Source organism: Phoxinus phoxinus (genome assembly GCF_949152265.1).
Source record: "Phoxinus phoxinus genome assembly, chromosome: 20".
NCBI lineage: Eukaryota > Metazoa > Chordata > Actinopteri > Cypriniformes > Leuciscidae > Phoxinus > Phoxinus phoxinus.
This window is the reverse complement of record NC_136895.1, coordinates 25,343,758-25,356,937: the sequence shown is the minus strand read 5'-3', so window position 1 is coordinate 25,356,937 and position 13,180 is coordinate 25,343,758. Positions and strand designations below refer to the sequence as shown.

Here is a 13,180-nt window from a genome sequence, read left to right as displayed (position 1 = left end):
AACAGAACCAACATGAATGCATTCAAATATATTTAATTCAAGATTTTAAAGTACAACATAATTCGAGAATTTATTCTGATTAAAGGGGAATCAGAATGCCAAATCCTGACTGACGAGAGGAGGAGCTGGGGAGGGAGGAGGGTAATTCACTCCTGAGAAACGTAATGCTGCTGATAATACTAAAAGAGCTTATACATGTATACAGTGATGGGCGTCGTATTCCTATATGTAGACGTGGATCAGCTGAGAGTCACTGATGCGAGCTTGACTAACGTGACCTGCCAGAACTAACGCTATGCTTGATTATTATGATTTTAATATCACATTTAAAATGCTTAAACTGTTGTAATGGCATTTTATTTAGTTAATTTGTGAGTTATTTGTGTTTTTGCTTGTTTTGACTGCCTCACTGGTGAACTGTAGTGTTAAAAATAAAGGACACAAAATCCTATACATTCACAGTTTACATTTATACAGAATTAAATTCCTATTTCTTGTTAAATCGGCTATTTGTAATACTTACGTTCTGTGGTACTTGTGTATACATCTTGTGGCGATAGTAAATCACAGCAGCAGCTGCAGAAACCAGCAGAACAACAACACATATCCCTGCTACAGCAGCTGGAGACCGACCTGAACCTGCAACAGCTGGAGACCTTTCTGGTCATCAGTTGTATGATATTGATTTAACTTACAGTATGAATGTCACCTTCTGTTGTTTTTAACAATAGCAGTTCAAATCACTAAGACACTCATCAGGAAACAATATTTCACAGGAAAACTGCATTTTTCATGTTAATAACATTAGTCAAAGTTCGCTTTTTTATTGGGTTGATTGAAAAATATTGAACTGTTTTCCTCAAAAGAAAATGAATTGAATGGCTGAATTATACACTCACCAATGACAGTAAGATTGAATCTCTTCACTCTAGTGATGCTGAAGCTGCTGTTGCTTATGATGATCTGTAGTTTATATTCTCCAGAGTCTGTGTTTGTGATGTTCATGATGGTCAGAGATCCAGTCAGATGATCCAGCTTCAGTCTGTCTCTGAATCTCTCTTCACACTGAACATCTGTACAGATCTTACTCTGATCTCCAGTGATGTCAGCGATGAGAATGTCTTTAAAATACCACGTCATCACATCATTTGTGTTTTTTATTACACCAGGATCTAAAGTGACAGATTCTCCCTCCTTCACTGACTCTCTCTTCACTTCATCTCGTTCAGCAGCAGAAACTCCTGAAAAACACAAACCAACAGATGATTAAAGGTTTTTAGAGGAAAACAACAAACGCCTCAACACGAGAGAACGAATGACATTGCATTAGCCCTTTCGATCTGAAAAGAAACTTTTTTTTTTTTTTTACTCAAACCTACTTTACATATTTTATATAAAATCCTCACTTAAACCGATAATAACAGAAGCTGATCAGAGATTGGGTGATTATACGCTGTCGACTACATCTGAGCTCAACTGCAGCTTCCTATGAAAAAAATTAACTGTTAAAACTAACAACTTGTCAATGGAAAAACTGTAAGAGACTATAAGAATTATAACTGATGAAAAAAGACAAGGACTGAATATCATTAGGGCGAAAAAATCAAGCAAATTAACTATAGTTTAAACATATATAAACTGCATTTAAACATTCAGTATCTCACCATGAACAGTAACGTTGAAGATCTTTCCCCTGATGCTGCTGCTGCTGATGATCTTCAGTTCATACACTCCAGAGTGTGTGTTTGTGATGTTTGTGATGGTCAGAGATCCAGTCTGATGATCCAGCTTCAGTCTGTCTCTGAATCTCTCAGTACCTTCATTACACTGAACATCTGTGCAGTTCTTTTTGAGATCTCCGTTGATTTGAGCGATGCGAATGTCATTTAAATACCATTTAATATCTTCTTGTTGGTTTGTTTTAACACCAGTGTATAAAGTGACTGAATCTCCCTCGATCAGCGACACTTCATCGGATCCAACACCGAAAAAACCTGGAGAAGAAATTAACAGTTTTTCTACATATATTTTTAATCCTGCAGTTTGAATCTCCCACATAAAGTGTTTGCATTACACTTTATTAATTTGGCAGAAGTTTTTATCCAAACCGACTCACTTAAAACATATTCTAACTACATACGTGTCAGTCAGGTCTGAGAGAGGTATTTAAGAACTTGCTAAAAACTATTATAGCCCTTAAATAACAATGACACACAGCACCAAATACAGTGGCAAACTGTTTAGGAGTAACAGGAATAGTATAGTGAGTGTCATGAACTGCTCCAAGACAGGAAGGTGGAGAATCCAAATGCAGTTTATTTAAGGGGTAATCCAAATAACAGGCAAAAGGTCAAACACAGGTAGGCAGTCCAAACAAAGAAAGAAACAAACAAACAAACAAAACAGGCAGGGGTCAGACGCAAAAGAGTAATCCACGGAACAGGCAAGAAATCCAAAAAAACCAAGAGACATGAAAACCAGGAGAAACGCTCGGAAATGCAGTGTGACAACATACAAAACTTTGCAGTGAATGATGGGGTGAACCAGGCTTATATGGGGTGAACTAAACAAGAAGATGAGATACAGGTGAATGTGATAACGAGTGCTGATGAGTCCAGGCTTTGAGTGAACATGAAAGTCTGGTGTGGAGTGTCCTCTGGTGGCTCTCAAGGGCACTCCAGCTGGTGACCGTTACAGTGAGAGAGAAATCCTTGCTAAGTAAATAAGTAACCATCCCGATTAAATAATTGACTAACTTGATTGATCCCAAGGTTTTCTGTGTTGACTGATACTTTGTTTCAGCAGTTGCGTATTGCTTATGATCTGATGAGCAAGAGAAAGTAGGCTACTTCTATGCTACACAAGTATTAGCTAACAATATTTTTTTCCACTTCAAATCTTATTTCAAACATTTTTCCACTTCAAATCTTAATTGAAACATTAAATTTCATGCTAAATAAAAAAAACAGTATTGATATTTTTATGTGAGGAAGGGTAGTGGTCGATTTCGGAACACTGCTTTATGAAGCTTGGAAACCTTTGTGAATCTATTGTTTCGAATCAGTGGTTCAGAGCGTGTATCAAACTGCCACTGTCACGTGATTTCTGTAAACGAGGCTTCATTACGTCATAACTGTTTTGAAACTTATCTAAATTAAAATTGTTCACCGCTGGAGGGCGATGATCTCGGTGCGGTGGACCCATGCGCATTCACTGAGAACCATAGGCGTAATTTGCGGTTGGGACCAAGGGGGTAATCCATCCGCCGGAAACTGAAGGCTCCCCGGGAGCCGCCATTGTAGCAGAACATCACCTGCTGTTAGCATTCCATTGACTCCCATTCATTTTGGCGTCACTTTAACAGCGAATAACTGTACATCTGAGGCGTCCAAAGACTCCATTTGTCCATTATTTATTTCTAAAGAAACTCGACAATGTATAAAAGAATCCATTACCTTCACACTAAAAACTCCTGGGTCAAAAAGGGACCAACTAATTTCTGGGTTATTTCAACCCAGAAAATTGGGTTATTCTTTTTGACCCAACTTCTGGGTTAAATACCTGACCCAAATTTTGGGTTAAAAAACAACAACATTGTAGTTAATATAACCCACCTTCTGGGTCAAAAGAACAACCCCAATATCTGGGTTTAAATAACCCAGAAATTAGTTGGTCCCTTTTTAACCCAGGAGTTTAACCCATAGTAAACTTGGGTTACTATGCCAGTATGTCTTATTTCAGAAAATAAAACGTTGTTTTAAATTATATTACACACTTCAAGCACTTTTACATTTTTATTGCATTAAATTAAACTATATATATATAAAAAAAACACACACTTGGACATATTTATTTTCCTATTTATTTTAGGTCAGACTGTAATAACAATATAAGAAAAAATTGAAAAATAAACAACTCTCAAACATTCGACAACATTCAATAACTGGATTGAACTTAAGGCTTAAAGGACAAGTTCGGTATTTTACACTTAAAGCCCTGTTTTCAGAGTTTCTGATGAAATAAAACGGTTAAGATTGAAAGTTGGACACATGCTGCTGGCCCGAGAATTTCCGGTTTCTGTGGTAGCACACCCCCAGTGCATAGGTACACTGGAAAAATCCTTCGTAAAACGCATTAAACTTTCGTTTACAAAGACGTGAAACTCACCGAGTGGTCCGGGGTGTTCACTGATAGGCTCACATAAAAATCGCTGCAAAAGATGCTTTCCAACAGGTTTTATCGTAGTTAATCGTAGGATTGTTCCAGTGCACCTATGCAGCCATTGTGGAGGTGGGGGTGCTACCACAGAAACCAAAAATTCTCGGGCCAGCAGCATGTGTCCAAATTTCAATCTTAACCGTTCTATTTCATCAGAAACGATCTGAAAACAGGGCTTTAAGTGTAAAATACCGAACTTGTCCTTTAAAGGACAATTCCGGCGAAAAATGAACCTAGGGGTTAATAACACATGGTTACTGAGTCGACCGTTCTCTGGGATTTGTTTTCATGATAATCGAATGTAAAGAGTTTTATCTCTAAAAACTGATTAGCTTATAACGCTAGTATATGGGGCATCGAATATAAATAAAAAGATATCGTTAGTTAATACTACTAACAAGGCTCAAAATAGCCTCACACTAACACGGTAGCATAATGAGGGTTACAGACAGTTTAAAAAGAAGATACTTTATAAAGACAGTACATTACGCGTATACAGGCACGAGCCACAAACGCCGTGCTAAGAGCACGTCGCTGTCTTAGCACGGCGTTTGTGGCTCGTGCCTGTATACGCGTAATGTACTGTCTTTATAAAGTATCTTCTTTTTAAACTGTCTGTAACCCTCATTATGCTACCGTGTTAGTGTGAGGCTATTTTGAGCCGTGTTAGTGGTATTAACTAACGATATCTTTTTATTTATATTCGATGCCCCATATACTAGCGTCATAGGCTAATCAGTTTTTAGAGATAAAACTCTTTACATTTGATTATTATGAAAACAAATCCCAAAGAACGGTTGACTCGGTATGTGTTAATTACCTCTAGGTTAATTTTTCGCCGTAATTCTCCTTTAAAGTCTTCAAACCTGGGACAAACTTTGGGGACAAGATTGTTGATAGTGTCCTCATCTAAGAGAAGAAATGCCTCCTCATCTATGGAGATGTTTTCATCTGAAAGACAGAAAACAAGACAACATGAGTATTATTAATTAAATAAGTCGAGACAATTGTGAACCACTCACCAGACACTCTTTGATTATAAAGCTAAAAAATATTAACTTTTAAGGGAATGTTGTGTTGTTGCTTTTTAACGTGGCCCAATTTCCAATTTATAGTATTCTGCAAGGTGATAAAGTCTATATCCATTAGCATTACATTATAAATATAATCTATTATTATGAAAATACCTGACATGGCTCGAAGAACACAGGTCAATCAAATATCATTGCAATCATGTTTATTGTCTTCACAGCGTCTTTATCGGCATGTTACAGCGATCTCTATTAGCTTTGTTTATGTCAGGGACGTCCTGGAATGTCACATGATTATGACGGCTGACGATCATAATTCATATTAAAGGTATCGACTTATTTTTTCATAACTTCTGACACAAATTAAGACATAAGTCAATATAAGTTTCTCAGAATACAATAGTGGTCAAATACTGAAACTTGAGTAATATATTTTTAATGATGTATAGTTTGTCACGGTAATAACATTAAAACTGATAGTAACTTTGAATTATTAAACCAAAAAAACGCTTGCGCCGGCGCACTTGCAAAGGTTAACGTTAACAGGTTTTACTTCAGCCAGTAGAGCACTGTATAATATGATAAGCACGGCGCAGCTGGTAAAAATAACTCAACGATTGATTAACACTTTCTTCTTTAGTCTGACAAACTCAAAACACATATTTATTTTGACTTTACACAGAGTTTAAACTAGTTAGATGTTTTCGCGATAGCGTAGCTAACGTTAACGTACATGACAACCACAATTACCACAGCTAACACCAGTCTCAACGTAGCAACTATAAGCCATGGTAATTTGTTCAGCAAATGGTGCTAAACTAGCAACGAGGACATGGACACAGAAAATATTACATTATATCAACTCTGAAAATACTCGCTTACCTTGAATACACGACGAAGTTGCACCGAAGAAGCACAGGCCAAAGCGGATTGAGCGCGAAGTGTCAGTTATTTCAAATGGCTGTTGTGAGAAAATTCCAGAACAACTGTAGGGGGGAGGGGCCGAGGGGACCCAGAACATGGGTTACTCTTTGAAAAATAACCCAGAAACTCAAACAACCCAGGAATTGGGTCAAAATATTAGCCCTATAACCCAGAAAATGGGTACTCTCTTAAAAAATAACCCATAATTTTAACCCAACACAAATAACCCAGAAAATGGGTTGAAGAAATAACCCTGTAGAAGCTGTTTTTGTAAAAAATAGGCCAACGATTGCGTCATAACCATGCGACTCTCTGTCGCACTGTAGAGAAATTACCGTATAGACCGGCGGAGAAGCTCGCAAGCAATCGGGGGGACGTGGAGGCATAAAGTCCGATAAAGTCAAGGGAGAAGTCCATAGAGAGTGATAAAGTTGATCCTGCTGCTAGCTCATGGACAGCTAATGCTCACGCTCTCCGTCTCTGCGAGATTCGGAAGGGAATGATTCAGATTTCTCTCGGCACATCTACTAGAAGACTGACAGCTGTCAGACACGTTGCTCACGTCATCAAGCTCAGTTTGAGTCTGCGCAGTTCGCCTGGCGATCAGGAAGTGAGTGCTTCAAATGGGCTTCACTTTTCTCTGTTGAAATCTATGGGGTCGCTGTGTCCATCTTATATACTGTCTATGGGTGGGACATGTCCCTACCACTTTTTCTCAGGGTCGATATTGTCCCCACCACTTTTTTAAACATTTTGAGGCACGGATCGGATGTACAGTTGATATTTTATACATACAGTCAACTTCACGTATACAAGCAGAAGCCATCTTTGAAAAACAGACTCGATCAGTCGATCAACGAAACGCCGATCTAAATGCGCTGGACCATCCATATGAGATTCTACACAGTTCAGTTAAAAGAGTGAGCGACCTGCAAGCGCTTTCCACAAGCACTGCATACCTTGAGTTTGGGCCTGGCGACTCCAGAGTCATGCTCACACCGAGGCCCCGTTCAGAGCCCAGGTAATATCACTATCAGCTCTTCCCCCGTCGGAAGATGATAACGACTTGAATGTTAGGCTGCATAGATTAGGTCAGCCCAGATCTGACGAAGGACCTTCGCCTGGACCCGATGACAACGCAGTGCTGAAGTGCCAACTAGCCTCTCCCTATGGAGGATCCCTTTACCACTCTACAGATAAAGCATTGTTGGGATAATTTCGGTTTCACGTATCTACCCCGAAGTGATACAATTCTGTATAAAAAAATGTAAAGGCCAGACAAGTAGTTTAAGGCTTGGTTTGTAGGGAATTACAAAACTGCGCACATATATTCAAATGCGCATAACTATAGAATTAATTCTTAATGCGCACGTGAACACCATCAGCGTTTCTCACAGGTTCACATTTAAAGTCTGTGTAGAGAGAACGATGTCGTCTTAGCGGCCTCAAATTTAATAACTAATGATCTTTGCGACTGAAGTGAATCAATCAAAACGAACTTTAGCTGGAAAATATATTTATTCAAGAACCGCTATAAAGCCAAAACAATCTCGGTTACCTTAAATTATACGTTTATCACTGTAAAGCCGCATTGAAACAATCTACATTGTTAAAAGCGCTATATAAATGAAGATGACTTGACTATCTCTCTAGCCTACACCTCTCATGGGCCTTCAATGCCCTACAGGTGTTAGAGCTCATTCTACTAGAGGCACGGCCTCCTCATGGGCTTGGTCCAGTGGCGTACCAATCGAAGAGATCTGTGGAGCGGCAGGCTGGTCCCATCCTCATTTGTGAGATTTTACAAACTAGAAACCCCAGGGGTACTTTTTATCTAGAGGCTCCGAGCCTCTGAGACATTTATACCTTAAAGGAACACTTCACCTCTGGAAAGATGAATGTGTATTTAAAATGGGTCATTTATGTAGAAGAAATGTGAAATTATTTTTTAATTTGGAGCCTTCTAGACTGAAAAAAGCCAGAAAATGTATTTTTGGCTTATGGGGATGAAAGACAACAACTCCCAGAATGCACTTGCTTCGCTGCCCTAGTAGGCCACGCCTACCGGTAAGAGATCGCAGTAAACAACAAGGCTATGCTACTAGTGAGTCTGCCCAGTATTTTGATGTCGCCCAAAATATCCAGGATTCGGCTTTTGCGTTCTTCAGTCGCCATTCCTCATGTTTACTGTGACGAGCAGGAACGAGACTGACGGCCGCGGAGAACGATGCGAGCCCGGTGGCGTGATTACTGATGAGTGGCGCCGGCGCCTGTGAGACGCACCGGTCTCGTATCTCTCACGGAGGAGCGGGAATTTTCCTAGCAATGTTAAAACGCACATCAAACGATCACTTGTTTAGCGTTCATGTAAACACTACATTCAGATTCACCAATCGGAATGAATTCAGTTAGATTGAAACAAAAGGTGTGCATGTAAACTATGAATGCGACTGCAGAAAGCAAAAGCCGAATCCTGGACATTTTGGACGATCTCGACGGCCGGACATGTCCGGGAAAGAGAGGATGGTCACCGCTACTACTCAGCTTTCTCCACAGAATAAGAAACTGTTAGCTTTAGCTTCCAAATAAAGAATGGCTGACACTATATGTACATTCTGTGAGTGAGATCCCTCTATGGGCGGGTTGAAAACATGCGGAACAGCGCCTTCTACTGGATAAATGATGAGCTAGTGTTTGTAGTCTTACCCTTATTCAAAGAAATTTGACTTCCTGCTTTTTATGATGCAAATTGTTCTGAAGGAAATGAGCCAGTAGGGGGCGATACTGAAAGTTCCTTTAAATATCTGTCACCCTACTTCCTCTTTGAGCACATGGACATGGTGGAAGCCATTGAATAGTGTTTGAGGCCTATGGACAAGTGATGGCCTTGACTGGGGTTTTGATATGTGGATTGTGTGCGTGCATCAAATGTAAGTGGATAGTTTTGTATTATATATATATATTGTTGATTGTAGGATGATGATGATGTGTATAGATTGTTTGGTGGGTACCTTTTTATCTTTATACATGGATGATAATGTTGTTGTATGTATTTGGATGTTGATATTGTATATTGCTTGCAATTGGGCACTTGAGGATTTAGATCTGTTGTTTAGCTCTTTTAAATCTGGTGAAACCTGCTTGTTATATGCATCATTGTGTTAATGTTTGATGTTTGTCATACTTGTAACTGATGGCAATGTTGTTATTCTTTTATAGTAACCACACACAACTTGAACATGTTGAGCCATCAAAATAAAAGCCATTAAAAGGAACTTTGTGCATTCTCATCGATGCCCCACAGTGATTACTATTTAACCAGCACTTAAGAAACTTAAGAAACTTCAGAATACAAATTGACGATTTTTGCGTCATAAAAAGCAGGAAGTGGAACACTTAAATCCTTATTTCTCCCATATCAGGGGAAAATAAGGGAATAAACCATGACCATTCGAAAATGTGACTGGGTTTCTAAAAATACAAAGTCTAATGCAAATGGGTGAAGTGTTCCTTTAAGAAGGGGCCCGACCTCAGGCTGTATAGCCCCAGGTAATGGTTCCGGGGCGAAGTCGCCAGCCAATAGAATGCCGTTTTAAAATGGGTTCCCACTGCGTATAGCTACGCAATATGAAGTGAACGTTCTCAAAAGGGAAGTATTTTGCTGATTCTATGGCAAAAGAGTCAGCTTTTATAGGCATAAGCCTATAGTACAGCCAATGAGCGAGCTAGACGCTTTGCTTTGTGATCACTGTGGATCTGCAGTACGTTTTAAAATAATGGTTTCAATATTCTTGAGAAAAGGAGTTTTCCCACTGCGTATAGCTACGCAATGCTCGTTCCCTACTTTCAGGGAACTGAGCTTACGCTAGTAACCGAGTACGTTTTCAATTCATTCATATCATATGGAAGTTGAGTTGGGCAGTTCTTGACTTTATGCAAATATCAAGTGGATAACGTGAGTATTAGCCAATCGCTGTGAGGTTCAGTCTGTCTTGTAGGGGTGGGCCATCCGATACAAGTAAATACAGGGCCAGTATCGCAGATATTGATACAGATCATTTTTACGTTTAAAGCATGCACTTGAACTAGCATACCTTTGAACTTGCAAACTGATCTTTAAAAAGTACTTGTAAGGATAAAATGGGTAATTATGCCCACTTAGCATTATACTTGAAAGCCATTTTTTTTTTACGTTCAATAAGCTTTAACTATGTTCTTTGTTTACACTGTCAAGAAAGTGCTCAAATTTTACCTTTAGCTTCTCACTGGGGCAGTAATCTCATCATAGGTACACCTTTGTATGTTCTCTACCCCTAAAGGGTGCATATTAGTAGCATTCGACAAGTATCCTTAAGGTTCAGATATGGTACAGAGGTGTAGCTTTGACGCAGTGGTGGCTGGTAAATAATTTCTAGATATATCTGTGACATATCAAACTATTTCAGTTGCAGAACAGGCAAAGTTAGAGAAAATCTCCTTGACCTTGTCTTCTGTTTATTCATAAAAACAGCTATGATGAGTTAATTTACCAGTTTCAGAGAAATTGTGGATACCTCCATGACCGATTTAAACAAATGAGACAGAGGACAACTATGTACACGAAATCAGTAACACTTTACAATAAGGTTTCATTAGTTAACATTAGTAGTTAACATGAACTAATGAGCAATACTTCTACAGCATTTATTAATCTTAGTTAATGTTAATCTCAACATTAATGCACTGTGAAGTAACATGAACAAACAATTAACAACTGGACTTTTATTAACTAACATTAAGAAAGATTAATAAATACTGTAACAAATGTATTGCTCATTATTAGTTAATGTTAGTTAATACATTATCAAATGTTAACAAATGATACCTTGTTCTATAAAGTGTAATGAAAAAAATCAGGTGAAAAAACCTGCATGTTGGTCTGGGCCCAGCTCTTTTACCTTTAGTTTTTCTGACAAAGTTCTCTTCAAACGGACATTGGAGTATCGATTTTACTTAGTTAAGTTTGATGACTGTCGACTTTGGCTTGCTTAGTTGGGGACATGTAATATTCAACAATAATATTGATCTGCTTGCATTGACACCATTATATGACAACTGAACTGAGCTGGGCTGCGTTTCCCAAAAGCATCGTAAGCCTAAGTTGATCGTAGAGACCATTGGTGGCAATTGTTCTACGATCAACTTAAGCTTACGATGCTTTTGGGAAACCCTGCCCTGGACGATGATATCACAGTTTTCTCCATAGCGGCTATATATATATATATGAAGTGCTCTATCAAAAAAGTGACTTGAGTAGAAGTTGAAGTGCTCTTAAAGCACCACACTTAAGTAGAAGTACTAAAGTATTCAAAAAAATTGTACTTAAGTATTGGAAGTAGTTTATTTTAAAATGTACTATTCAAGTACTGAAAGTAAAAGTACAAGTATTGTGTTATGTAGTTATTAAAGAAAGCAGTCAAAAGTTTGAACATCATATTGTTTATATTATTTCAAATGTTTTGGGACACTTACAATTAATTTGGCTGAAGCAGCAGTAACCTACAAGCACAGGAATGTACAAGAGCACATAAAGACCCTGAACTTAACTCTTTGTAAACAAAAATAGATCAAGCATGTCCATTCCCCCTTTAAAGCATCCCTCCCTTCTCTTCCCTGCTTGTGCCTTCTGGAATATCACATATGTCACTCCCTTCTCTTCCCTGCTTGTGTCTTCTGGAATGTCACATATGATATGTCTCTTCTTCATGTGTTCAATGTACTAAATGTGCATAGGGCATGAAAACACAGGCTATCCAGCGCTCATAATGATTACATCGGCCCATTTTGGGTATAATTTCAATGAATATTATTCCTCTCTATAGAAATCTGACGTAAACCTATGAAATCTATCAATATTTGTCAAAATCTGCACATTTTCGAGCTAAAAGCCCTGAGGGACGTTGTTTGGTCACTTTCATGAAAATCGCTTTCATGACGACAGCACATGAGTTTTTTTTCTGAATGGGAGCGGCTGATGCTCATAATTCATATTAAATGTATCATTGTTTTATTACATAACTCCTGACACAAATTAAGACATAACTGTCACTATAAAATTCTCAGAACAAAATAGTGGTAAAATACTTGAGTCTTATATCTTTTTAATGATGTATAGCCTAGTTTGTGTATATCTAATAACTTTAAACTATTTAAACAAATAACGATTAAGTGCGTCGGCGTCCTCGTGAAGGCTAACAGTTACACTGCATTATATATGAATTGTCTTTTACTCCGACAAATGAAAACATGGACTCTAAGTTGGGCCAGGAGTGGTCTCCTTCCTCACCCGCACCGCCACGATCACTCGAAGTTGAAGGTGGTGTTTCTGGTTCTTCCATCTCGAAACAAAGCTCAAGTGTTCTAAATGGAGGCGCAGCCGAGCGAAAGGCAGAACGGGAGAACGCGCGATCTTCTTGATTCGCTCAATGATGAGCCAGCTTCATCAAACCCGCTGACGGAACCATGACCGCTCTGCTCCTCTGGCAGTGATAATGTGGGTTACGAGTGATTCGTAACATTTTTATAATTAAGTTTTCATTTCTCTCCGTCATCTAAATGCAATATGTTGTTGTCATCCATCCATTAAAGAATAATCCAGATATAACTTCTTTGGTGTTGTTTATTTGTAGGTTTACATCTCAACGCACTGGCATAACATCACATCAGTACCCGAGGGAGCAGCAACACTTTCTGTCTGTATACAGAGTTCTGAACTTGTGCCAAATTAAAAGTCCTTTTGTTAGTTCACACATGCGCACAATGAACTCTTGCACATTTTTGGCATACAACAGTAGGTAGCATAATATAACATAAAATATATGATTAATGAGAACATATAACTCAACAATAATTGTAACGAGTAACGATGCAGCACATACAAAAATGTATCTGAGTAAAAGTATTAAACTCATCGAAAATATGTAACCTAGGCTACTGAAGTAAAAGTGGAAGTATGATAAAAAATATAA

General features: G+C 38.5%; 1 protein-coding gene across 1 annotated transcript in view; it reads right to left on the bottom strand.

Moving 5' to 3' along the window:
* LOC306987867 (uncharacterized protein) overlaps positions 1–13,180 on the bottom strand; it is a 53,597-nt gene that overhangs the window by 1,684 nt on the left and 38,733 nt on the right. Inside the window, exon 5 of the mRNA XM_079592469.1 lies at positions 524–639. Coding sequence (XP_079448595.1) covers positions 524–639 — 116 coding nt within the window. The remainder of the gene's footprint in view (positions 1–523; positions 640–13,180) is intronic.